Here is a 27,994-nt window from a genome sequence, read left to right as displayed (position 1 = left end):
ATGGCTTGTGGGGAAGGGTCATAGGTGCTATATTACTTAAGTCGTCATATCTTTTAACCTCTATCCCCTATATATTTGGAGTTTTCTCTCTCTCTGTGAATTTTTTAGTTGTGGGGTTGACCATTAAACTAATACTTTCCTTACTTTGAGAACCAGATTAGCTGAACTCATTGTAACAATCTTGTCTTTTATTTGTCATAGCCCAAATTGCTTGCTATGAATGGGCTATTTTCTTGCTGGATCAGAGAACTCCTGGCTCCTGTTCAGGGTGCCCAGAAGCCTCTTTGCTTTGTGGTAATAGGGGATTGAGACTTGGACCTGTAATCAAAATACCTAGGTTGTAGTCTCAGCTTTATTTCTTATTAATTCTGTGACTTTGAATAAATTGAGTAAACTTTTAACCTTAATTTCTCTATCAAAAGAACAGTACCTACCTCACAGGGTTGTTGTGAGGATGAAATGAGGAAACAAAAATATATGTAAGATCCTTGAAAACTACAAACCATAAAATAAGCCTATGCAACTGGAAAGTTTTGTTATTCATGGAGAGTGAACGAGAGAATATTTAAAGGGGCTTAAAAGTGATTCTACTATGGAGGACTCTTAGAAAAAACTTTTTCTTTCCCTCAGTGGAACCTTCCCCAAGTTCTCTCTGCAATTATTAACCCCTACTTGTTGCCTTAAATAATGTTGAATGGGATTAAAAAAGAAAATTGTTATCACCAATGGTCTCACCACCTCTTCTACCCTAGCATGGGACCAAGCAGCAGGCCAGGATGCACCACTTGAACTGGGCATTTTTATACTGTCTTTTTTTGGAGGCAGAATGTGAGATTAATGCCAGTAGTTGGTATTGGGTCTTGGGGAAAGTGAAGCTTGTGGATTTGATTTCTGTGATCCCTTGCTGACCTAGAGTGGATTGCATCTTTCATTGTTAATTATAATACATTAAAAAAAAATAATTTATAATACATTTTAAAAATTGAATTCTACTTACTGGACATGCATCTCTGCACTTGAAAGTTAACATATTAAAAGCATTTTTTTTTCTTCCTTGGTTTTCTTGTTCATGTGGATAACCCAGAGAATGCCTGAGTCTAAGGGGCCACCCTCTGAGAATCATCGCCCAGAAATGTGCTCTAGCTGCAGTGTTCCTCTTCCCATTGGAGACAGCAGCTCCTCTGGGAGTTGCACCAGCAGTCCACAAAGGATAGATTCTCAACCTCCTTCTGTTGAGAGCCCATTGGAGAACCAGAACAATGATCAGAATAATTCAGATACTAAGATCTCTGAGACAGAGACACTTAAACCATCGCAGAGTTATGAGACTCTTCCTTCAGCTCCTCTTCTGGTCCCCCAAGAATCGTTGGCCTCTTCAGAGGTCAAGGACAATTCACCTCCGGAGTCTTTGGCTACACAGCATGGACAGGATGCCATCCTCTATCTCCAGACACAAGTGGCTGAGATGTCCCGAGTGATACGTGACTTGCAGTCCAGGAGTTGTTTCAGATTTCATCATTCTAGGCCGAGTGAGAACTCCTCAGTTCCTTGGGACGTCACCTCCAAGGAAGAAAATTTATCCACAGTTGAAGAAGAAGCTGACTGCAAATCCCCCTCAGCTGATGACAAAGGGCAGCCAGCTGACCCCAGTCAGACTAGTTTCACAGGTCTTTTGAAGAGAATGGAACAGAGAGGCGTTATAAAGAGAGTAACGTTACAGTCTGAAGCAGAATCGTGTGATGGGAAACCTGATTCTGTGGCCTCTAAAAAACGTTTGGTTCCTCCATTGCATCCTCTTCTGAGAATTGCTACCACTGAGGTTTTTAAAGACCCTGCTGATTGCCATCCTTCCTCTTTCATGGGACACAGAGTCTATCCTGTGGCCAAGGATACCTCTCCTTTCCAACCAAATCCTCCAGCTGAGGGCCCCATTGTAGAAGCATTAGAGCACAGCAAAAGAGGAAGCACAACATCTCCCCTAGATTCTACCTCAAAGGAAATGGAGGTCATGGGTTGTAGATTCTACCATGCTGCTTCCATTGCAGCCCGAGCTGCTAGCTACATGGCCTATATGACTCAATATCAGCGTAAGCTCTGGGAAGACATGGAGGATCTGGTCCATGATCCAGAGTTTGATCGTGGGAAAGCAAGATGTATAATATCTGATGGTATGGATGCGGGCCTTTGGCAGCTTTGTACTACTAGGGACATAATGGATTCTGTAGTCAGAGTTATGGCAATGGCAGTAGATTACAGAAGGCAAGCCTGGCTCCGACTTACATCTCTCACAAAGAAAACCCAAGAGAAGATCTCACACTTGCCCTTTGATGGCACTTCCCTCTTTGGACAAGATGTGAATGCTGTTGTTGCAGAAGAAAACAGTATAAAAGAAAATGACTATAAAGACCACAACAAATACTATAACCAACATCGCTACTTTTATAGTCATGATCAGAAAGCACATTATCACAATAGAGGGTACTCCAAAGGGGATTGGTACAAATCCCGAAACCACCCCTATAGGTATAGAAAAAAAGAGTCTCCAGAACGTCATGGGTACAAGAATTAATAGCCTGTTTATGTTCAGCAGTATACCCTTCCAACATCCTAGTGTTTTACTTGCTCTTCCTGATTTAAACAGGATTTGCAGGTAGGAGGTCACCTCAGAAACTGAATGCATGTCTGGAATTGCCACAGCTGACATTTGAATTCTAGATTTATGGAATGGAATACGGATATAATAAAGAGAACCATGCTTTATTGGCCAAGTGAGCAGTAGAGACTTTTCATCTAAGTAGGGTTGGACAAAGATTTACCCATTATTTCTGGTTCAGAGTAAGTCCAGAGGAAGATACTCAGGAATCTGAAGTCCTCTTGTGATTAAAAACAACAACAATAATAAAGATTTGTTCCTCAGGAAAATCTTGCTGGTAACCTGAGGACTAGTACATTTTGGGTCTGGAAATAACCTGCTACTTAAAAGATCTCTCTTTAACACAGAGGCAAATCTTTTCGTTTTAATGTCATCAGTGCTTCCTCATTCAGGCTTCACTTGTCAGAGCTTCACAAAATGACAGATCTGTTACAATCTCTCTATATCAGGATGATCAACTCACTAAGAGTCTATACTACTTTCAAGCAGTGTGAGACTTCAAAATCAACCATTAAGAACTGGAATCCAATCAAATTTTGCAAAATCTCTTGTTTCCAATGGGATGAGATATCATCACAGGTCTGTTGTGGGTACCAGCTGGAAAAAGACTATTCTACCTATAGCGTCTCTGTAGAAATTTCATAGTAACTATCTTCATCAAGACTGATGGCTACCGTTAACATCACCACTCCAAGTTACATAAGAGAGAATTCTTTGTTGTTATCATTCATAAACCTTTGACCTAGCAAACTCTCATATCAACAAGCTGTGAGACCCAGTAATGGTGTTCTCTCAGGATAATCTGGATCTTTCATCAAGATGACCTTAAACAAACCCACCTTCTAAACAGTTCTCTTTGAGCTTGGTAATTCATCACAGTTTAAATACAAAAAAATACATGTACATTAGTGCCCTGAAAATAAAGGATGTTACACCATCCAGGCATGCAAATCTGAACTCTTGAAAGAGCAAGAATTCCAAACATGCCTGATAATCTGGTCCTCTTACTATAATAAAGAGGGATGCCATCAATCAGTGTTATTGAGAAATCCGTAAGATTTTAGAGTATAACTGGATATAGTAAAGAGAAAATCTCACACACTTCTGTTTCTGGATATCTATTTAAATAGTGATATCCATTAATGATTTCTTAAAAGTCTGAAATCAAGACTCTAGTGACATGTTCTTGGCTTATTAGTCCTTGATGTAGTCAGACTCTTACCATGAGATGACTTACTTTTTTGCTCCCTATTGGTTCAGTTAATAGTTCTGCATCATCCTGAAACTAGCAGCAGATACCTCAATTATATATCCCACAGTATCTTTAATCTCAAGGCAGTGGCTGTACTGTATACCAGCCCTTAGATTCTTGTCTTCGCAGCATGACTTCAGAAATGGAGAAAATTGTTGATTTTAGGGGTCTGAATACATGACCTAATATTATTTGCTTGGCAGCCAAAAAAGTTAATTGACTTAATTTTGTAACTTGTTTGTGAAACATTGGCATTTTTTTTTTCATCTGCTCGATCGAAGTATTTTGGGTTACTGTTAGTGGAATATAACACTGTTTTAGGATTCATTGGGTTTCTATTTCTTGCCATAGTTCTTGTACAGTGGTGATCGACAGTTTCCCTGGTGCCCCATTTTTTAATAGTTTATTGGAATCTCTTCCTCCCCATCATAACCATATTCAGCAACATATTTGTGCTATAGAGGTTGAAGAGGCAAATATCTGAACTTGGGAGAACTTATTTTGTTAGATACTTTGAGGGTAATGTATTGGTCCTATTTGTAGATTAAGCCTAAACTACAGTCTTTTTTTTTTTTTTTTTAAGATTTTATTTATTCATTATAGAGAGGGGGGAGAGAGAGAGAGGGAAAAAAAGGGGGAGAGGAGCAGGAAGCATCAACTCCCGTATGTGCTTTGACCAGGCAGGCCCAGGGTTTTGAACCTGCAACCTCAGCGTTTCCAGGTTGACGCTTTATCCACTGTACCACCACAGGTCAGGCTAAACTACAATCTTGATAGAAGAGATTATCTTACAAATTTAGTCAGTTTATATCTTGAGTTAACATTTACCTTTATTTTTCTATATTTCCACAGAGTTTTACCTCTACTCTTTTAGGTTCATTCCAGTGCTCTAGGAAATGTCTTTCAAATTGGACCTCTAGAAGAACATTGATTAACTGCCTGTAAATGGCCTAAGAAATCATACAAGAATTTTATAGTTCAGTACGTGTACTACTACAGTCCAGGAGTCTCATGTGCCACTGACATGGGAATATAGGTTCTTCTGTGAAAGTACATACGAGAGAAGGGTAGACCTAGGACCTTGTTCTATAAGGCTGGGCGTACGTGTTCCAAATTAGCTAAGGCTACGTCACACTGCTCCTGTTTTCCATTTCTCTCCTTTCCCTCCCTGAATTAAATACCAGGTCACAAACTTGATGGTTTTGGAGGTATTCTTATTTTCTAGAAATCAAACCAAATTAAATGATGCTTAAAGATATGCTTTTGTTTTGGCACTTTGTTTAATATGCTCTTCCTTTGTAATTTTTCAAAAATTTTTTTTTTGTGGTTAAAAGAGACAACATAAAGTTTGCCATGTTAACCATTTTTAAGTGTTACAGTTCAGTAGTGTTAACTATATTTACATTATTGTGTAGCTCCTTTCTTAACTGTTTCTAAAACAACGTTGCTATTCGAGTCTTCCTCTTGTGTTGGTCAGTAATAAAGCTGAAAATGTTGCTTTATCACTCTAATTGATACACCCACGCCTCTCCAGAGAATTTTCCTAAAAGTAAAAAAGTATCGAGAACTATTGAATTGGTGATCATATAGGTAACTTTTGAAGGGATTTGGCAGTTGAATGGGGATAGGCACAAAATGCTGTAGATTTGGGACAGTTTTTAGTTATAGATGAGTCTCTTGACTACAGAAGAAATGTTATCTTTGTTTTTATTTTAAGTCTTTCTCTGGCATACTTGAATGATGATGGTGTTATAAAACTAAAAATGAGGACTTGGTTTAGGAAGACAGTCCAGTGTGTCTGGAACTCAACTTATAATTAGATAATAAGTTTTCATATTGTGCCTGCCATGTGCAGAGCCTATGACAATTCTTCATTAGGCCAAATTCTTCCATTTAAACACTTCTAGGTTTTCTAGGAAGCCTTGGAATAATTGCAAGTTTAATGATTTGATAGTCTCAAAAGGGATATGTCTAATGATCCTTTTTCTTCAAAATATTATTTCTTGACTAGACATAAAAATAAAGTGGAGACAATGGTTTTTGTAGTTACTGTGTACAGTACAGAGAAATACTGTTTCCATTAATTATATGAAGTGCCTTTTTAAATTTTACACTATTGTTTGAAAGTTAACATTTTGATGTCTTGCATGTTGCTAGTAATATGTGAAGTTTGTACAGTGATTTTTAATTTTGTAGTTTATTCATTTGTACAATTAATTGCACTATATAAATGTACTCTCCTTCTGAGTGTTAAGTTCATTTTCTATATAGCACTGATGATCCATTTCAGAAGGTTGTAGAGTATGTCCCTCCTTTATTTAAATAACTTCACAGTAGTACATTTTAGTTACTAGCGATTGGCCGAATTTTTTGGGCATTAAGGCAGTTTTGTTTCCTATCTGTAGATTCTAAGGTTTCTGATTGAATCTTTGTCTCATATCTAGCCATGGTAACACAGCTTCTATTTGATAGTGGATGTGCTTACTTGGTAAAAAGAAACAAGGACAAAGCAGTAAATTTGCTGACACTTTATTTTTATTATTATTTTTAAGACTGACAGCTTCCTTATCATTGTAATTGCTTTTAAACTTTTTTTTTTTTTTTTGTATTTTTCTGAAGTGAGAAGCAGGGAGGCAGAGAGACTCCCGCATATGCCCGACTAGGAGGCAATGCTCTGCCCATCTGGGGCATTGCTCTGTTGCAACCAGAGCCATTCTAGCACCTGAGGCAGAGGCCATGGAGCCATCCTCAGTGCCCTGGCTAGCTTTGCTCCATTGGAGCCTTGGCTGCAAGAGGGGAAGAGAGAGAGAGAGAAAAAGGAGAGGGGGAAGGGTGGAGAAGCATTTGGTTGCTCCTCCCCTGTGTCCTGGTCAGGAATCAAACCCAGGACTTCCATATGCGGGGCTGATGCTCTACCACTGCTTTTAAACTTTTTAAAATTGTGTGGCAACTTATTTATCAGTAGAATCTTATTAGCCTTCAAAATGACATTTGAGGGTAACATAAACTCTTTCAGACTACTTGGATACTATTTAGTATGTTGCATTAGTATTGTACTAATAATTTACTGAATAATGCCTGAGTAAGCTGATTGGTGATGTTCTTAAGATCCCAATACTTTCAGGATAACCTCTCAGTTACTGTAAACAAGGAGGTTGGAATAGACACAATCCAGAATCCCTGCTAGCTCTACCATTGGACATAGAGTTAAATGACATGGATGAACAGAGTTAAATGCCACATTCAGTATTACTGAGGATATTATTTACTGGGATTCCAATGAAGGTTAGAAATTATGGATTAGATCTTTGTAGAAAGAGTTTTAAAGATTGCAATAACTGAAAACTTTTTAAAAAAGTGTGAAGCATATTTTGCCCGTGACTTGCACTGTTTATATTCCCTTATCTTTTGAAATTGACCATTTTTTACTTAATGTTAGTGGCTAGTGTAAGTAATTACCATATCTTTATGCCTCTTATTTATGTTATTCAGCTGGTCAGATTCATTCTGTATAGTTTTTCATTAGTGGATACACAAACCCATCAGTTGTATTTTTCTTAACTTAAGAAAATATATAGGTGAGGTTATCAGTAAACTGATGATCACAGCATTGAATGCAAACCTTTTAGTTATTTTTTTCAGGTAGAACAAGTTTTGTAAGCCATTAAAATATCCTTTTATGGAATTTCCCTTCCTGGGTGAATGATAAGAATATTGTTTTATTAAATCTTTATCTTATCAATTAGTAGGCTGATATTTTTGTATAACTTTGTCTTTTTATTTGTTTGACTTTATATAATGAGAACTTTTTTATAGTGGTGATTGAGGTACCTTATAACTGGAAATTATGTTTGCTTCCCAGTTGCCTATGCCTGGAAGAAATCACAGTCCAACCATGTCCTTTTTTTAAAATTTTTATTTATTCATTTTTAGAGAGGAGAGAGAGAGGGAGAGAGAGGAGAGAGAGACAGAGAGAAGGGGGGAGGAGCTGGAAGCATCAACTCCCATATGTACCTTGACCAGGCAAGCCCAGGGTTTCGAACCGGCGACCTCAGCATTTCCAGGTCGACGATTTATCCACTGCACCACCACAGGTCAGGCCAACCATGTCCTTTTGATGTTAGTATATCAGTTAGTTTATTCTTTGTATTGATCTTTTCTTCCTCTTTATGTAACACCTCTTTCTAGAAGAATGTGTGGTCTTTCCTTAATCTCCTTAATGTAGATTATATTTTTCATTTTACCAGTATAAACTAGCCAGAATTTTGATGTGGCTTTGTATTTGTATATTTAAATACAATGCCTTCAGCACTATTGTAAGAGATTTTCTAGTTTTCTCTTATAATATCCTTTAAAGAAAATAGTAGCCAGTCCAGTCTCTCAAAATATTCCCTAGCTGTTGAACTATTATCAGTTTTTAATGCTTTGTTGATTAATGGTAGTATTGTTTTCTCATTTGTATGTATTCTTTACACAAATGTATTAGTACATACAGTTTATGACCAATTGCATCTTTTCTCTGTATAAATATTTTAGACCCTTCACCATGAGTTTATAGTACAGCTCTGAGATATACTCTATCTTAAACTTAGCCAGTTTTCTCTAGGTCTTAAGGGCTTTCCTGATTTTGTTGAGGTAACTGTCTATTTCAAGGGTCTGTTAGATTTTTTGATGCCTTGTTAAGAATTCAACGAGTTCTCAGGTTGTCTGTACTTTTAGGACTTTGGAGCTCTCTCAAGTGGTATTGAGTTTTCAGTTAGTCCTGAATATATTCCTTGGTGGAGGTGAAAGTAAATGCTTTATATCTGGTGATAATTTAAAAATTCTCCTTTGACCTTTAATACTTCAAGTGTTACGAATTTTGTTAGTTGTTCCTTTGTAAGACTAACTTTCATATGCTATTTTTTCCCCAGGACTTATCATATGCTTCCTGTTTTTTTTCTGTGACCAATAAGAGTTGTTCTATCACAGCATTCAATTTTAAGGGCTACAGATAGACCTCTTATTAACTCCCATTTTTATCTATGATGTTTGTGAACCCTTTATCCATAGTGCTTTCAATTAGAGAAGCAACAGTGATGAAAATAATGGGGGGAAAATTCTGTTTGCATCACCAAACAGTTTCAATTCTACAATATTTTTTTAAACATTTATTTACATTTAAACTTCTTGCTGTTAGGTGTGCAGCCCATTCCTTTCTGTCTTGGGTAGAGTATAGTTAGTTTGTAATTAGTCTCATTTAGAATCTTAGCACAGAGTTGCAAGCATGTTGGTCTTTAATAGCTTGTAACTGTGCCTATTTCCTTTAACTTTTGTTAAAAATATATTTTGACAGATCTTGGAAGCACCTTGATAGCCTTGGTCTAATTGTCATCTTCCTGCCTGGAAAGGAAGTAGAGGCAAGAACCTTTATTTATTGAGCTTATATTTAGTAGTCTCTGTGCTAGTTGCAAGGCACTGTTGAGGCAGAAATTCACCCTTATTTTACAGATGAGGAAATGAAATTTACCACTAAGCAACTTGCTCAAGTGGTGGAACTGAGTTTTGAATATAGATTCTGTTCCTTCATAGTCTCAGATTAACATTGTACTGGGCTGCCTCCGTGTGTTTTTCAAGGTCCCACTCAAGTCTTACCTCTGATAAGCTAATTTGACATACAATCTTTGTCTTCCATGATATATACTAATCTTTGATATATACTGATCTTTGTGTTTATGTCTGTACTCTCATCCCTTAATACTTGATGTCTTAATTAACTAATTTCTGGTTATTTTAACAGATCAAAAACCCTAATATCTTAGTTCTTTCATTGAGGTTTTACTGTGCTGGACTAAGGTTATTCTTGATGCATCATCATTGGCTTCTCTTTCATATGTTGCTTATTTGCATTCCATTTATTTTCAGCACTGATTGTTTAAGTCATGGTTCTTATTGCTTGATTTTATTTCCTTTTTTCTAGCTTTTTTGTTTGTTACACTCGTTTTGTTTGAGATACACACTTAAAAATTCTTTTTACTGGTAACTTGATGATACTGGCTTAATGGAAGGGAGATGGAATCATGCAAAGCACATGGTAGTTGAATTCCAGACGCCTTGGTCTGAGTATTAGCAAGTCACTTGTTTTCTGAGCTTCTGTTTTCCTGCTCTCAAATGAGGCAGTGCCCAGAAGTCCTCTGGAAACTCGAAAGCCCAATATACAGTAGGTTTCCTTTCTTTAGTAGTAGTGTTGTTTTTACCCGTATTAGCAGATTTCTTGCAACTGTGGGATAGTATTGGATATAAATGCAGATACGTTTTAAGAGGTATTTAATAGCATGTAATAGTTTGTTTCAAGTCTTCAGATCATGTTTACAATTTATTTTTAAGGCTGAACCATTAAACTATATTGCAAGCCCAGCAATGGACTAAGTCATTGACCAATGTTTAAATTAAAATAGTCTCTTCTCTCAAGTATAAGTTAAGAAGTATTCATAATAAACAGTAAGAAAATAAAAGAGAATGTAAAACAGGATATGTAGGTACGTGTATATAATTTTTGACGGGTGGTATTTTTGTCATTTTGTGTCAGTGTTGGAAACAATAATCTTTTCATTTGTCAAACATCTTTTTTAAAACTTGCCATGTGCAGGCAGGTAATGGGGAAGGTCTGGGGATACTGGGAGTGAAGAGATTGTGTATTATCTTAAGAGAAAGACATACCACATGATGCAATTATCCTGTTTAGAGGAATGCCGGTGATGAAGTTGGGACAGAAGAGAGGTCCATCTAGAGAGGGTCAGGGAAGCTTTTCTTCACAAAACCTTGAGCTGAGGTTTGCACATGATCAGAGAAGAGTTAGTTGGACTAGTGGAGAAACAGGAGCCAGAAATTCAGATAAAAGAAGGAATCAGTGTGTGGAAGGGCATGGGGAACATGGTGTCTCTGGTTTAAGAATTGTAAGAAATAGCCTTTATTGAGGCCAGACTTGGAGTAGATTAAGCTGAAGAAAGAGGAAAATATATTGGTTCCTACCTATTCAAAGTGTACTGTTTGTGTAGCCTTTACTTGTAAGGTTATAGAAATAGTCTGTCTAGAGGTTTGTTTGTACCATAATCCATCATAGACATCTAGAGCAGTTCTTTTTCTTCCCTGAACCGAGCCAAAAGAGATCTCTCAATCAGTGCACCTCTAGCCCCAGGGACAGCTCAAGCATTGAAACAGAGCTGAGGCACTGGTAGAGAGTAGCTTTGAGGGTGAAGGGGATAATGTCGCTGAAGTGGAATGTGACATCCCGTATGGGTGTATAGCTGCATTCTTCAGGACCACCACTTACAGGCATGTTTTCTCAAAGTAGCTGAATGTGGGTAATTGCCCTGTGTGCTGGCTTACAGATAATTTATGGGTAGACTTGGGGAAAATGAAAATATTCCTAAAAATGTTGCTTCATTGGAGTTTGGAGGTATTGTATTGAAGAAAGCCCTGTGCACTTTGTGCCAGTGATATGTCCAGCAGCACCCAGAGCACATTTTGTCAACTTCCTGTTTGTTTTTCCTCTGGTTTGAGTTTCTTTCCTTGCTGCTGTTGCCACTTTCACCTTTTCTCTGCATAATTCATCCTTTTCTTTTTCTTTTCTCCTGTGCCAGAGGTAAGAACAGTGGCACTCAAGGTTAAAAAGTTGTAACTCCCCTTTGCTTTGCTTTCTTTGCATTATATTAAGAGAAAATTTTTAAGTTTCAAGGTTACATTTATTTATTTTTGTCCTATACTGAAGGAGAATCAAAGTCATTCTCCCTAGGAGGGCATTTTTATACGATATAGATATTGGCAGTTTACTCAAAAGACAATACAGGAAGAATTGTACTTAACAGGCTTGATGGTACTAACCTTCTTAACTGACTTAATTATTTTACAGAATGGGGTATAGCTGTGTGTATGTTTTAAAATTTGTTCATATATAAAGCAGATGTTCTGTGTACTGTGTATTTGTAAACAGTAACCAGTTGGGGTGGGAAGGAGATTGCTTTGTACAAAAGGGTTGTTTCCTGGTTTGAAAGCTTTGCTGCTGGAAATGGTAAATAAATATTGTACTGCTTTGCTGTGTTTATTTCTTCTGTTCTATCTGTATTTGAATGTAAAATTCTTGAGGAAAAGTACTGGTTTTCAGAATGCCATTTGGGATGTGGTTTCACTTACAAGTTGGGCAGAAGAAGCTTCTGGTAAGCAGTGCTTCTGCAGATACAAACTTCAGATCAAACTGTGGGCCAAAACTTTAGCATGAGCAACAGTCAGGCTTTTAAATTTGACTTTGTATGAGGTAATTCAGTTTCAGTAATTCTTTTTTTTTTTTTAAAGCAAGAGAGAGAGACAGATGAGAAGCATCATCTCATAGTTGCGAACTTCAGTTGTTCACTGATTGCTTTCTCATATGTGCCTTGACTGGAGGGCTCCAGCCAAACCAGTTACCCCTTGGTCAAGCCAGAGACCTCTGGGCTTAAGCCAATGACCATGATACCATGTTGATAATCCCATGTTCAAGCCATCGACCCCACACTTAAGCTAGTGAGCCTGCATAGGAGCTGGATGAGTCCACTCTTAAGCTGGAGACCTTGGGGTTTTCGACCTGCGTCTTTAGCATCCCAGTTTGAAGCTCTATCCACTGTGCCACCCCTGGTCAATTACCAGGAATTCTCTTCAAACCATGTCCACTAGTCAGATGGATAATCGATTTGCAAAGTTATATATGCCACTTTTGCAATTGGTTGGTCTTTTAAACGTCTTTGAACTTCCTTACAAGGAGGATAACAATGCTGGAGGGAATAATCATCCTCCAGTTGGTGCCTCTCAGACAAATCAGTGCCAGCTGTCATTCAGAGATAACAACAGTAACTAAACCTCTTCCTTGGATTGTTCTGTCTATATTTCCTCTCCTTTTATTCACCCGCCCCCTTCCTCCTACAGATTTCATCTTTTTTTATTACTGACTTTTTTTAGTAGCCAAAAGGTACCTTGGTGAGTCAGGGAACTGGGTTATTATCACTTCTCTGGATAACAGCTCTTTTTACAGAGTTCTTTCTCATAAATTTTGTCCCCGTGTAGTACATGGAACAGAATTGCTATTTCACAGAGAGGCCTAGTGACTGCATTCATATTTCCATTAAACAAGTAATATTGTAGAGAATGCTTAATTTTTAAATTTATTTTAGCAAGAACGATAGGGACAGGCAGGGAGAGAGAGATGAGAGCGTCAACTCTTCATTGGGCACATTGGTTGTTCATGGATTGCTTTCTCATATGTACCTTGATGGGGAGAGGGGACTCCAATCGAGCCAATGACCCCTTCTCAAGCCAGTGACCTTTGGGCTCAAGCCAGAGCCCGTGGGGGTCATGTCTATGATCCCATGCTCAAGCCGAATCAGCCTGCGCTCACGCCAGCGACCTCAGGGATTCGAACCTGGGTCCTCTGTGTCCCAGGCCAATACTCAATCCACTGCACCACTGCCTGGCCAGGCTAGAAAATGCTTAATTTGATTATTGTTAGTTACTCAAGAATTAAGCTGCTTTTTAGAAATTAGAAATAGTGATTTTAAAATAGAAATTATTTGCTTATGATAAAAAAGCCACAAAATGATACACTGTCACAAGCTGTTATAAAATGATAATTTCTCCTGTGAAGCCCTGCTTTTCAGTCCTGAGTTTCCGGAAATTGCTTTACAAAAGCAGAATTGGTACTTTTATTCTCCGTTTTCTTTGACTTGATCTTGGTGAATATTTCTAGAAAGCTAATTTAGTTAGTTATGGCGATAAGAAGTGACGTAGAGGCTCAGCTTTTGGGTGAGTGGATGAGTAAAAAGTAAAGTGGCAGGAAGATCTGCTTGTATTTAATACTTGAGGAAATTTGGATGCAGAAATTCTCCCCAAAATATTACCAAACCAAATTTCACAATAGATTGAAAGGATCCTATACGATGATCAAGTGGAATTTATTCCAGAGATACAAAAATGGCTCATCATGTGTAAATCAGTCCACATGGTACACACCACATTGAAGGATAAACATCATATGGTCATCATAATAGATATAGAAAAAGCTTTTGACAGAATTCAACACTTAGGGTAAAAAACTCTGAACAAAGCGGGCAGAGAGGTAACGTACCTCAACGTAGTAAACGCCATGTATAGCAAACCCCCAGGTAACATCAACAGTGAAAACTTGAAATCTTTTTCTCAAAGATTAGGCACAAGACAAAGATGCCAACATTTGCCACTTTTCTTCAACATAGTATTGGAAGTCCTAGTCAGGGCAGTTAGGCCAGAAAAAGAAAAGGTATCAAGTTGGAGACTGGAAAAGAAGTAAAACTTACTATATGTATATGACGTGATACCATATAGATAGTCCCTGACTTAAGATGGTTTGATTTAGTGATTTCTTTTTAATGTTTAATGTATTGATTTTAGAGAGAGGGGGAGAGAGAGAGACAAGAACATTGATCTGCTCCTGTATGTGCCCTGCCTGGGGATTGAACTGGCAACCTCTGTCCTTCTGGATGATGCTCTAACCAACTGAGCTATCTAGCCAGGGATGACTTAATGATTTTTTGACTTTAGGATGGTAGGGCACACTGTTATGCATTCACTAGAAACTGACTATGGTAAGCCATGGTGTTTGGCAGGTTAGGAGTATTAAATGCATTTTTGACTTAAAATATTGCCAACTTACAATGAGTTAATTGGGACATAACCCCATCATAAGTCAAGGAATATCTCTGTATAGAAAAGCCTAAAGATCCCAGCAGAAACTGTTTGGACGGATAAATGAACTCATTAAAGTTGCAGGATAAGAAATCAATGTACAGAAGTTTTATACATCAATAATGAACTTTCAGAAAAAAATTAAGGAAATTCAATTTTTTTTTTTTTTTTACAGAGACAGAGAGTGAGTCAGAGAGAGGAATTGACAAGGACAGACAGACAGGAATGGAGAGAGATGAGAAGCATCAATCATTAGTTTTTCATTGCGTATTGCAACACCTTAGTTGTTCATTGATTACTTTCTCATATGTGCCTTGACCGTGAGCCTTCAGTAGACCGAGTAGCCCCTTGCTGGAGCCAGCGACCTTGGGTTCAAGCTGGTGGGTTTTTGCTCAAACCAGATGAGCCCGTGCTCAAGCTGGTGACCTCGGGGTCTCGAACCTGGGTCCTCTACATCCCAGTCTGACGCTCTATCCACTGTGCCACCGCCTGGTCAGGCAGGAAATTCAATTTTTAATTACATCAAAAAGAATATAATAGGTATAAATTTAACCAAAGAGATGAAAGGCCTGTACACTGAAAACTGTAAGACATTGGTGAAAGAAATTAAAGAAGACACAAATGGACGGATAAATTCATGTTCATGGATAGGAAGAATTAATTTTAAAATGTCCATATTACCCAATACAATATACAGATTCAGTGCAGTCCCTATCAAAATTCAAACAGCATTTTTCATGGAACTAGAGTAACTAAAATTTGTATGGAACCACAAAATACCTCAAATAGCTAAAGCCATCTTGAGAAAGAACAAAGTTGGAGATAGTACACTTCCTGATTTCAAAGCTATAGTAAAATATACATAGATCAATGGAACCAAATAAGGAGCTCAGAGATAAGCTCATACATATATGGTCTATTTATGACAAAAGACAGTCTCTTCAATAAGTGGTAGTGGGAAAGCTGGGCAGCTACGTGCAAAAGAAGTAACGACCGCTGTTTTACATCGTACACAAAAATTAACTCAAAATGGATGAAAGACTTGTATTTAAGACCTGAGACCATAATAAAACGCCTTGAAGGAAACAGGCAGTAAACCCCTTGACATCAGTCTTGGCACTGACATTTTGGATTTGACTTAAAAGCAGAGGCAACAAAAGCAAAAATAAACAAGTGGGACTAGATCAAACTAAAAAGCTGTATAGCAAAGGAAACCATCAAAATTAAAAGGCAGTTTACTGAATGGAAGAAAATATTTGCAAATTGTGTATTCAGTAAGGGGTTAATGTCAAAATAAAGAAATAGCAAAAGAAATTTGATTAAAAATGGACAGATGATAAAGACTTTTTTTCCAAAGAAGGCATACAGCTGGCCAGTGGGCACACAGAAAAATGTTCAACACTACTAATTATCAGGGAAATGCAAATCAAAACCACAGTGCAATATCACCTTGCATCTATTAGAATGGCTATTATCAGAAATACAAGAATAAGTATTAAGAAGTAGACAAAAGGGAACCCTCATATACTCTTGGTGGAAATGTAAGTTGATACAGCCACTACATTAAATAGTATGGATCCTGGCCTGTGGTGGCTCAGTGCATAAAGCATTGACCTGGAATGCTGAAGTCACCGATTCGAAACCCTGGGCTTGCCTGGTCAAGGCACATATGGGAGTTGATGCTTCCTGATCCTCCCCCTTTTCTCTCTCTCTGTCTCCTTTAAAATGAATAAAGTCTTAAAAGAAAACAAAAAAACAGTATGGAGATTCCTCAAAAATATAAAAATGCCACTACCACAGGATCAAGCCTTTCCTCTTCTAGGTATTTGGGGGGGGGGGGGGAGGGGAGCCTGAAACGACTAATTCAAAAAGGTATTTACAACCCCTGTGTTCATTGCAGCATTTTTTACAGTGACCAAGGTATGGAAGTAAGTGTCTATTGGTAGATGAATAAAGAAAATATGCATATATACACAGTAGAATAGTACTTAGCCATTTAAAAAAAAACCCAAAGAAATCTTGATATTTGTGACAACATAGATGGATCTTGCAGGTATTATGCTAAGTGAAATAAGTCAGAGAAAGATAAATTCCATCTGATTTCACTTGTATGTGACTAAAAACAAAACTGACAGATATAGAGAACAGATTGGTGGTTATCAGAGGAGAAAGGTGTTGAGGGATGGACAGTGAGTGAATGAGGGTCATTTTAATGGTGACAGATGGTAATGACTTATTTTGTGGTGATTCCTTTGGTATGTAAACAAAGATCAAATTATTATGTTGTATACCTGAACTAATGTAATGTTATATACCAATTTTACCTCAAAAAATCAGTATTAAAAGAAGAAAATATTTGAGAAAACTTATTCAAGAGAACTTTAAAAAGTTTTATGAATTTATTGCAAGTTTTTTCAGCATTCAATATGAAGGCTAGTTTTTTTTGTTGTTTCATTTTTTTGTTTTTTTGTTTTTTTTAGCTAGAGAGGGTAAGGGAGAGAGTTAAGAAGCATCGCTCATTGTTGTGGCACTTTTAGTTGTTCGTTGATTGCTTCTCAGATGTGCCTTGACCAGGAGCTGCGGCTGAGCCAGTGTCCCTTTGCTCAAGCCAGAGACCCTTGAGCCCACACTCAAGTCATATAAGCCTGTGCTCAAGCTGGTGACCTCAGGGTTTCGAACCTGGGACTTCAGTGTCATAAATTGACACTCTATCCACTGCACCATCACGGTCAGATGACTTGTCCTAATTCTTGATTAATATCTATTTCTTTTAGGCTTGGGAAATGATCTAATTGTATAATAGAGACAAAGACCTAGGGGGAAAAATAAATACAACTTACTAATAGATAGTGTTTCTTCTAAATACAGAATTCGGCCCTAGCCAGTGTCTCAGTGGATAGAGTATCAGCACCAGCATATGGATGTCCCGGGTTCAATTCTGGTCAGGGGATACAGGAGAAGTGACCATTGGCTTCTCTCCCCTCTTCTCTCCTTCTTTCTCTCTTGCAGCCAGTGGCTCTATTGGTTCAAGTGTGGTCCCAGGCACTGAGGATAGCTCTGTTGGAGCATATCAGCCTCAGGTGCTAAAAATAGCCCAGTGCTGAGCATTGGTCCCAGATGGGGTTGCTGGATGGATCCTGGTCAGGGTGCATATAGGAGTCTGCTTCACTATTTCCCCTCCTCTCACCTAAAAAAAAATACATCTCTCTATAAAGGTTAGATGTTAAACTTATATATACTTAAAGATTTATTGATTTTTACTGAGGAGGAGGGAGAACAAGAAGCATCAACTCATAGTTGCTTCACTCTCGTTGTTTACTGATTGCTTATTGCAGGGTCCCCAAACTACGGCCCACAGGCCGCATGCGGCCCCCTGAGGCCATTTTTCCGGCCCCACCGCACTTCCGGAAGGGGCACCTCTTTCATTGGTGGTCAGTGAGAGGAGCATAGTTCCCATTGAAATACTGGTCAGTTTGTTGATTTAAATTTACTTGTTCAGCCTGACCAGGCGGTGGCACAGTGGATAGAGTGTCGGACTGGGATGCAGAAGATCCAGTTTCGAGACCGGAGGTCGCCAGTTTGAGCATAGGCTCATCTGGTTTGAGCAAAGCTCACCAGCTTGGACCCAAGGTTGCTGGCTTGAGCGAGGGGTTACTCGGTCTGCTGAAGGCCCACAGTCAAGGTATATGAGAAAGCAATCACTGAACAACTAGGGTGTCGCAACGAAAAATTGATGATTGATTATTCTCATCTCTCTCCGTTCCTGCCTCTCTGTCCCTATCTGTTCTTCTCTCTGACTCTCTGTCTCTGAAATAAATAAATAAATAAATAAACAAACATTAAAAAAAACTTTTTCTTTATTTTAAATATTGTGTTTGTTCCCGTTTTGTTTTTTTACTTTAAAATAAGATGTGTGCAGTGTGCATAGGGATTTGTTCATAATTTTTTTTATAATCTGGCCCTCCAGCGGTTTGAGGGACAGTGAACTGGCCCCCTGTGTAAAAAGTTTGGGACCCCTGGCTTATTGTATGTGCTTTGATGGGGCAAGCCCAGGGCTTTGAACCAGTGACCTCAGCACTCCAGGTCGATGTTCCATCCACTGCACCACCACAGGCCAGGCTAACATTATATATTTTCTTATTTTTATTTTTTTATTTTAGTGAGAGGAGGTGAGGCAGAAACAGACTCCCACATATGTCCCGACCGGGACCCACCTGATAAGCCCACTAGAGGGTGATGCTCTCCCAATCTGGGGCCCTTGCTTTGTCGCAGCCATAGCCATTTTTTTAGCTACTGACGTAGAGGCCATGGTGCCATCCTCAGCGCCCTGGGCCAGCTTGCTCTAATCAAGCCATGGCTGCAGGAGGAGAGGAGAAGAGAGAGAGAGAGAAGCAAGAGGGGAAGCGGTAGAGAAGCAGATAGGCACTTCTCCTGTGTGCCCTGAGCAGGAATTGAACCCTGGACTTCCACATGCCGGGCCGACACTCGACCACTGAGCCAACCAGCCAGGGCTAACATTATATTTTTATAAGGCATAAATTAGTGATTTAAACCAAATCCATTATATTTTCAAAAAAGAGATTGAGCTTCTCAACCCTTCTTTTGTCCTTATACAGCAGGGTTCGGGAACCTTTTTGGCTGAGAGAGCCATGAACGCCACATATTTTAAAATGTAATTCTATGAGAGCCATCCAACGACCCATGTACCTTAGGCATTATCCAATAAAAATTTATGGTGTCCCGGAGGACAGCTGTGATTGGCTCCAGCCACCCGCAACCATGAACATGAGCAGTAGGAAATGAATGGATTGTAATACATGAGATTGTTTTATATTTTTAACATTATTTTTTTTACTAAAGATTTGTCTGCGAGCCAGATGCAGCCATCAAAAGAGCCACATCTGGCTCGCGAGCCATAGGTTCCCAACCTGTTATACAGTCTTGTTCATTAATAATTGAAATTTTGTTAATTTTATTACATATGCTGATTGCATAAAAAATAGATTGCATATTAGAAAATAGAGATAAAAAAGAGAAAACTCTCAAGACAGAAATAAATATTAACATTTTTTTAGCCATCTAGATTTTACCTATTTTTACATGAAGGAATGATTAAAAAATTAATAGTTTTCACTTAAGAACAAATTATAGAGAAAAAAGGCCTATTTTGTACAGATGATAGATTTATTTATTAGTGGGACTTTGTGCCATGTTATCATTAATTTGCCTATTTAACAATTTTGCATGCTATATTTTACAGTTCATATAGCAAATCACAGTTTCACAGCAATGTTAGAAATTTTAATAGTTCCCAGGAAATCTTTGTTAGCTTATTAATCTTGATTAGTAAATAGAAGTATTAAATACTTTGGTGAAAACTGGAATTCTCTTTGGATGTGATTCCTGACCTTTTATACTCAGGATTGTGAGTCATGGTCAGAAAGAACAAGCTTAAAGTTCAATTGAATTTATTTCAAGTTTAAATTGGTTATTGGTTTGTGCAGCAGAAGAGAAGTCAGGACACTGCAACTAGTTTTCCACAAGGTTAACTTTGCTCAATATGTGACTGCTAAAGGAAACTTAAAGTATGAGTTTTGAGATTGTCTCTATTGTTATGAAATGATAGTGTCCATTCATATTAGTTCCTTTTTATTAAATACCCCTACTTCACAAAATAAGGGAATGGTTTATCAGGCTTGACTTTTTTTCTTTCCCAATTGTACTGACCCACTGAGTTTTACTATTCCATCTTAGATGTCATAAGAAAACCTTATTTTACTGTCCAAGTTATACTTTATTTTTAGACTTGGAATTTTTGCTATAACTCTACTGAGCTACATTAAAAGATAAATAGTCCTGCCTGACTGGTGGTGGCACAGGGGATAGAGCGTTGGACTGGGATGCGGAAGGACCCAGGTTCGAGACCCCAAGGTCGCCAGCTTGAGCGCGGGCTCATCTGGCTTGAGCAAAAAGCTCACCAGCTTGGACCCAAGGTTGCTGGCTCCAGCAAAGGGTTACTCAGTCTGCTGAAGGCCCACAGTCAAGGCACATATGAGAAAGCAATCAATGAACAACTAAGAAGTCGCAACATGCAACGAAAAACTAATGATTAATGATTCTCATCTCTCTCCATTCCTGTCTGTCTGTCCCTGTCTATCTCTGCCTCTGCAAAAAAAAAAAAAAGATAAAGAGTCCTGCTTGGCCAGGAGGTGGTGCAGTGGATAGAGCGTCACACTGAGATGCGGAGGACCCAGGTTTGAGACCCTGAGGTTGCCAGCTTGAGCAAGGGGTTACTCGGTCTGCTGTAGCCCCATGGTCAAGGCATGTATAAGAAAGCAATCAATGAACAACTAAGATGCTGCAACAAAAATTAATGATTGATGCTTCTCATCTCTCTCTCTGTTCCTGTCTGTCCCTATCTATCCCCCTCCTGACTCTCTCTCTGTCTCTGTAAAATAATAATAATAATAATAAAAGATAAACAGTCCTTTAGAACAAAAGAATTCTTGCCTACTTTCTCCTCTATATGCTTAACTTTCATGGATATGTGTACTCAGATTTAACCAGTATCCTTAATCTGACTGCCATTTTTAGGGCACAACCCAAATTTGCTTTGCAGATGTTTTGCTTCAATTTTTAAATAAAAATGTAGATACACTTGAGAAAAAAGAACCTCTAGTTTCCAGATGTGAGTACAGATAGGATCTCAGGGAGAGGCTATATTATATTAGACTGGCTCTTGAGGTTCTAGAAGAGCTTTTCTTCTTGTACCCAGTGTGACCCTCATTTTGTAACTTTCCAACTCCTGATCACCCTGGGGTGTGTGTGTGTGTGTGTGTGTGTGCGTGTTTCTGTTGGACTATGTCATTTAAGCATACGTCTGATTTTTATTTTAAAAACCTATCATTTTAGTTGAAAAATAAAAAGAGTTTCATAGTAAATGAACTAGAATTTGCCATTACTATTTTTTGGCTTTACAACTTCCCTAATTCTGTTACGATCCCACAGAACTTCCTCAGTGGGAGGGAAATGGGTACAGAAAAACTGATGCAGAGTGTGATTCTAAAATATAGGCAAATGAAGACCCTCCCTTCTCCAGTATACTGAAGACTTTCCTGTTTTTCTTCCAGAAAATAACTGAGTAGATTGTATTTTCCTGCTGATCATTTGCTATCATTGTGGACTCTTTAATATTATTCTACAGTGGTATCTAATACAGAAGTTAGTCTAGGGTGACCACAGAAAATGCTTTAGGAAGGATTATTCTGAAGGTCCTATAGCTGCTAACATTCTAAATAAAACTTAGAGAAAGCTTATTATTACCATTGAGAGCCAATTCCACGTCTAGCTTAAAAAGTTACAAATTGACCTTTCTTAGAAAAGATCTGGGGACCTAAATGTTTATTTAACTCTAGGCTTTGAGAGAGATTGGCAAATCCAGACTAAGAACAGTCATAGAATTTTGTGATTTTGCATTAAATTACAATTCAGCATTTTAGCACCAATGGAACCAAAGACTATAGTGGCCCCTTTCATCTTAGTTCTTCAGGAAACATTGAAAACACTCATCTAGCCTGAAATCAGTTCACTTTCTGCACACGTTCCTGACAAATAATAGCATAGCTTTGGTTCCACAGTTGGGTCAGTAACAGTGTGGCCTGTTGTATTTATCCTTGCAATCTGACAAGTTAAAATTTACATTTCTGAATCTACTTGATTCTTTGAATTACCTGTTATACTTCCATGCAAAATAAAGCCTTCTGTAACCCAATGTTACGTAAAATCCCTAATGTGTCCTTTAATATTAATGATCCCCCTGTTTTTCCAGTGCCAAATGTGTTCTCCCAGAACCACACAAGTGTGTAATTCAGAAAGCCCTAGAGGCCACTCTTCATATTGGATCACTAATAATAAAAATCCAAGGGACGTGGCTTTCTGGAAAGAGTGAGTGTTCATAGCGGACCTATTACTCAGGCCTGGCATTAACCAGCAATCTTGATCCCCAAATCCAAATTTGTGAGGGAAAAATTAGGCCCTGCTTCATGTACTTAATTTTCCCCCTGATTTAAAAGAAAACTTTTTTATTTTTATTTTTTTATTATTTTTTTTAACAGAGAGTCAGATAGAGGGATAGACAGACAGGATCGGAGAGAGATGAGAAGCATCAATCATCAGTTTTTCGTTGCGACACCTTAGTTGTTCTTTCATTGCTGTCTCATATGTGCCTTGATTGTGGGCCCTCAGCAGACTGAGTAACTAACCCCTTGCTCGAGCCAGAGACCTCAGGTCCAAGCTGGTGAGCTTTTGCTTGAACCAGATGAGCCCGCTTTCAAACTGGCAACCTTGGGGTCTCGAACCTGGGTCCTTGGCATCCCAGTCCAACGCTCTATCCACTGCGCCACCGCCTGGTCAGGCTAAAAGAAAACATTTTTATTTTAAGTACTTTAATTTTGTTTTTCATTTTTAAAGTGGCAAGGGTTTCAAAGTTAAATTTTTTCTTTTTCTAGCTACCATTTTTTACCTCTACTCCAGCAAATTGTCTTCTAAGTCTGCTTATCTGCTTCTAATGTAGATGGCAACCTGTTTTTTGTTTTTTCGCTTTGAGAAGAAAATAAAAAATTGTCCCCTTAGATGAGGAAGCCAGAAATTCTAAATGTCTTTTGTTTTCTGCATCAGGACTATTAAATCTTTTGAGCACTTCAAAGTCATGAAATATAAACATCAGAATTAATTGGAAATAAAAGAAGTAATATTTTTATTGACATAGTTAAATAAAAGATAATAGGCTACTGATAGCTAAATATAAAAAAAGTAATTGTAGCTAAAAATACCAATAGGTTTTATTTATTTTACCTTCAAAAGGTAATGTTCTAGGGCTCGAGATTAATTTTAGAATGAAGCCAAAAATACACCTGAACAAATGTTTAAATGTTAATTTAAGGGCAAAGGGATTAAAGTTTTAGGAGCATACTTATATTTTGTGACTAAGTGAATTACTAAAAGTATTTCCCATTGGATGTATAATCACTGTATTTCTGACTTTTTCATTTAACCAGAGTATATTTATAATTAATAAATTATGCTTTAAAGTAATCTTAAGAAGAATATAAAATATGTAAAATCTTCCTGAATGAGTATAACTTCAGTAGTAATTAGGAATGGGTATTTTGTTGTGGCCTAGTGAAAAGTTAAATGATAGTGGGATCAATTTAAGCATAGCTCTTTCTGTATTAGTAATAGTAATACCTTAATCTGTAACACCATCTTTTTCCTGTCCCCAGAAAATTCACATCATTGTGACATAACACTTTTTGTAAGTAAACACTCATTTATACCTTGTCTACCTTCCTTGTGTATTAATATGACCTTGGTGTACTTGGCCTCCCAAACATGACTTTTGCTAGAGTTTAAAGCCTAAGAAATGTTATCGCTACTAGGAAAACTAATACACTCTAGCCCTATGTTGAAACATTTTTAGCTTCCATAAATTAAAATACTTTTAGGATCTATATAAAATTTTCTCAAGATATACCTACATTTTAAATAGAGATATTACTTTTTTCTCTTTCTAAGGAGTAAATTTAACTTGTCTTGACTAAAGGATTAGAGCTCAGATAGCTTTTTATGACTATTTGTAATAAGCTACATTATACTGTGATTTGTGAAAGTTTGTAGAATGTCAACTACTACAGTAGTATAGGCTTACAAAGTGGTTGGAAGTTAACTGGGACTACTGCTATTGAAAGTGATCCTTTGTGTATTTCTTATTGCAAAGATGTAGCCTCATACTGAAAATACGAATTCGGCCTTTTATATGAGCTTACTTCAATGGAACTTTTGTGTACTTGGAAAATCACACTTGCTGTTGGCCTTGGTTGATGCAACGCTACTATTCCCCTTTGATAACATTTAAATTATACTTATATGATTGATTTGCCTAGAGAAATATTTTAGATAGTAACCCAATTTTTCTAATAGAAAATGATTTTAACTTAAGACTGTATTTTTTTGAGAAGTATTTTCACAGAAAAATTGAGAGAAAGGTACAGAGATTTCCCATATATTACCTGCTCCTAGACATGCATAACTTCCCCCATTCTCAGCATCCCCCAATATAGTGGTACATTTATTATAATTGATGAATCGACATTGACACAGCATTATCACCCAAAGTCATTAGGGTTCACTCTTGTAAATCTGCGGACTTGAAAAATGAATAATGACAGGTATCCATCTTTATAGTACTATACAGAGTTGTTGACTGACCTAAAAATCCTCTGTACTCTTCGCACCCTACCTCCCAGCCCCTGGCAACTATAGATTTTTTTTTTTTACTGTCACCATAATTTTGCCTTTTTCAGAATTTTATATAGTTAGAATCATGCAGTACATAGCCTTTTCAGATTAGCCTATTTCATTTAGTGATTTGAATTTCAGTTTCTTCCATGTCTTTTCATGACTTGATAGCTTATTTCTTTGTAGCACTGAATAATATTTCATCACATGGATGTACCACAGTTGATCCATTCACCTACTAAAGGACATCTTGGTTACTTCCAAGTTTGGGCAATTGTTCATAAAACTGCTATAAATATCTAATTATACAGGTTACTTCACCCCTAATTTCATTTAATTGGCATGTTTTTCTTAAGATCATATTATCTGTGAACAAAAGAGGATTTTATTTCTTCCTTGATTTGTGATTTGGTATCTGATATTGATTTGGGGAAATTCTCAGTTATTATTGCTTAGAATAATATATTTGTTCTCTTCTTTCTTCTAGTATTTCCATTTAGCATGTATTATATCTTTTGTAACAGTTCTTGGATATTGCTTTGTATTTTTCAGTCTTTTTTTCAATTTGTCTAGTTTGGGAAGTTTTTGATGACATATTCTCAAGCGCCGAGATTCTTTCCTCATCTGTGTGCTGTCTTACTAAAGAGCCCATTTAAGGCATTCTTCATTTTCGTTAGAGTGTTTTAGTTCTCTCTAGCATTTTGGTTCTTTCTTAGGATTTCCATCGCTCTTACTTATGTTACACATCTATTCTTGCATGTTGCCAGCTTTTTCATTAGAGTCCTTAGCATATTAATCATAGTTGTTTTAAATTCCTGATCTGATTATTTCAGCATCCCTGCCATATCTGCCATTCTGTTCTTGCTCTGACTCTTCAGATTATTTTTTGCATTTAGTATGTATGCCTTGTAATTTTTTGTTGAATGGTAGGCATTATCTACTAAGTAAAAGAAACTGGCAAGTAGACCTTCAGTAATATAGTGGTATGATATGGGAGAAGTGATGGCGTTCTTTAGTCCTGAGATTAGGTCTCTGTCTTTGTGAGCCTGTGTGTCTGGACCGTGAAATTCAGCAGTGCTTCTCAGTCCCTCCCTTCAGTGGGGCAGGCTAGTTACAGTGGCCTGGACTGGGGATTTCCTTCTATTAGGTTATTTAAGTAAGCTCTGATAAAACTTTAGCAGGTTAGAGTCTGGTAAAATAGTTTCTTGTGAGAGCACACCTTGTTAAGAGGATGCTCTGGCATGTTTCACAATTCTTGCTTTTTCCTGCTAGCTGTTAGAAGCATGAGGGAATTTTTCTCTAGTCTTCACTATGAGAGCCTGGTAGAACTCCTGGGGTAAACTCTTACAAGTGTGAGGGCCCCTCGTAATTGGATCCTCCTGGAGTTTTTAACGCTTACACTTGTGCACACTGACCTTCAAGCAATTGAATTACAGTTCAGGTTTTCCTGCTCAGTACTGGTTTCTGCTGCAGTTTCTACTCATGGTTTCCTCTCCACTAAGTTATGATTCTTTGTCTCTGCTCCCCTCTCTCTCTCATTTTGGGGGCAACAGTTTATACTGTCACCTCACTTTGATGAATCAAAGAAGCAATGTTGATTTAACCAATTTGTTGTGGGGTTTTTTGCTCATTTTTTGGATGGGGTAGAACTTCTAAGCTCCTTACATGTTGGAACAGGAGTATCTCTTAAGTAAATACTGTCCTGGCATTGCTAAAAAACCAGATCCAAGGATGTTTGTACTGTTACTTTTTGGAGGGTCGACTAATTAATTACCTTATAGACTCAGCACAAAGCAATGCCAAACTTTTTAATATCCAGATGAATATAAAGTAAATAAAGATGATAAATATCCTATCAGCTAGTGTATCTAATTTTGAAAATAAAGGTGTTGATGGTTGATTGGCTGACCTACAAAATACCTCATAAAATGTAAAATATACAAGACAATTTCTTAGAAACGTGGTAATCGTAAATAAAGGTAATGGTAAAGGTAGATAGTTCTTTAGTACAGTAACTCTTTGGTAAATAGATAAATGTTATCCCAAAGCTAATTTTGTTTTTAAAAGGAATGCTTTTCAATTATAGGGTAATATTAAGCATAAAGATCATATTGACCATCAGAAGGATAAAGTTGCTTTAACTCTGGCTCGTCTCGCCCGCCATGTTGAAGTGGAGAAACAACAGAAAGAAGAGAAGAATAGAGCATTCAGGGTATGTGGCTATTTAATTGGTGTTTAACTAAATTACAGAATTGTTTATAATAAAGTTGTAAAGAGAAATTTATAATAAAAAATATATAATTGAATCCGTGTTCAACATGGACACTCGACAGTACTTTAATTTAGCAGTAATTCATAATAACTTTTTACATTTCTGTTTTTAGTTTGTTAGATTCTTTTTTTTAACTTTTTTATTGAATTTATTGGGGTGACATTGATTAATAAAATTATATAGGTTTCAAAATGTACAGTTCTGTAATACATCATCTGTATTTTATACTTGATGTTTACCACTCAAAGTCAGGTCTCCTTCCATCAGCATTTATCCCACCTGTACTCTCTTCTACCTCCCCCACCTAGTTTTTTGGGTTCTGATCATATATATATATGTATATTGGAAAAAATGAAAAAATAGAATTACTTGAGTGAACTTTAATTTTGGGAATTAAAAATAATTGGATTACTCAAAGCAAATGAGCAATTAAAAGGTTCTGGCTACTTTATTACAAGAGTAAAAATTGTTTATCAGGTTTGTAGATATGAGCTGGTCATATCTACAATTAATTTTCTATTAAATAGAGCCACACCACTTTCTTAAACTTCAGCCTGTCTCCAGATTAAATCAGTTACTAAAAGGAAGAAATTTGAGTCAGGGTTGTAAAAGGGCTGCTGTGTGGAAAATGAAGCCTCGTTTAGAATCTCGCATGATATAAATCCTTTCCAAGACTTGCTTTAGAAAGTCCCAAAGGAAATTACTTAAAGAACCCCACAATATTGACACTTGTCTATTAGGAGTAGAATGTTGATGAATTTGGTTTAAAAAACAAAACAAAAACTTCACAGTA

General features: G+C 37.4%; 1 protein-coding gene across 3 annotated transcripts in view; it reads left to right on the top strand.

Annotated features, from left to right (window-relative positions):
* Positions 1–27,994, top strand: part of ZNF451 (zinc finger protein 451) — a 90,341-nt gene that overhangs the window by 9,675 nt on the left and 52,672 nt on the right. For 2 of the 3 annotated variants that reach the window (XM_066359124.1, XM_066359125.1), the window contains exon 4: positions 27,016–27,141. In XM_066359124.1, coding sequence (XP_066215221.1) covers positions 27,016–27,141 — 126 coding nt within the window. Of the gene's footprint in view, positions 1–1,084; positions 11,970–27,015; positions 27,142–27,994 lie in introns of those variants that run through there. The other variant, XM_066359126.1, reaches the window with a different exon arrangement.

This window comes from Saccopteryx leptura, chromosome 1 (assembly GCF_036850995.1).
Source record: "Saccopteryx leptura isolate mSacLep1 chromosome 1, mSacLep1_pri_phased_curated, whole genome shotgun sequence".
In the NCBI taxonomy this organism is placed as follows: Eukaryota; Metazoa; Chordata; class Mammalia; order Chiroptera; family Emballonuridae; genus Saccopteryx; species Saccopteryx leptura.
Note: the sequence above shows the minus strand (reverse complement) of the source record. Positions and strands in the feature narration are given on the sequence as shown.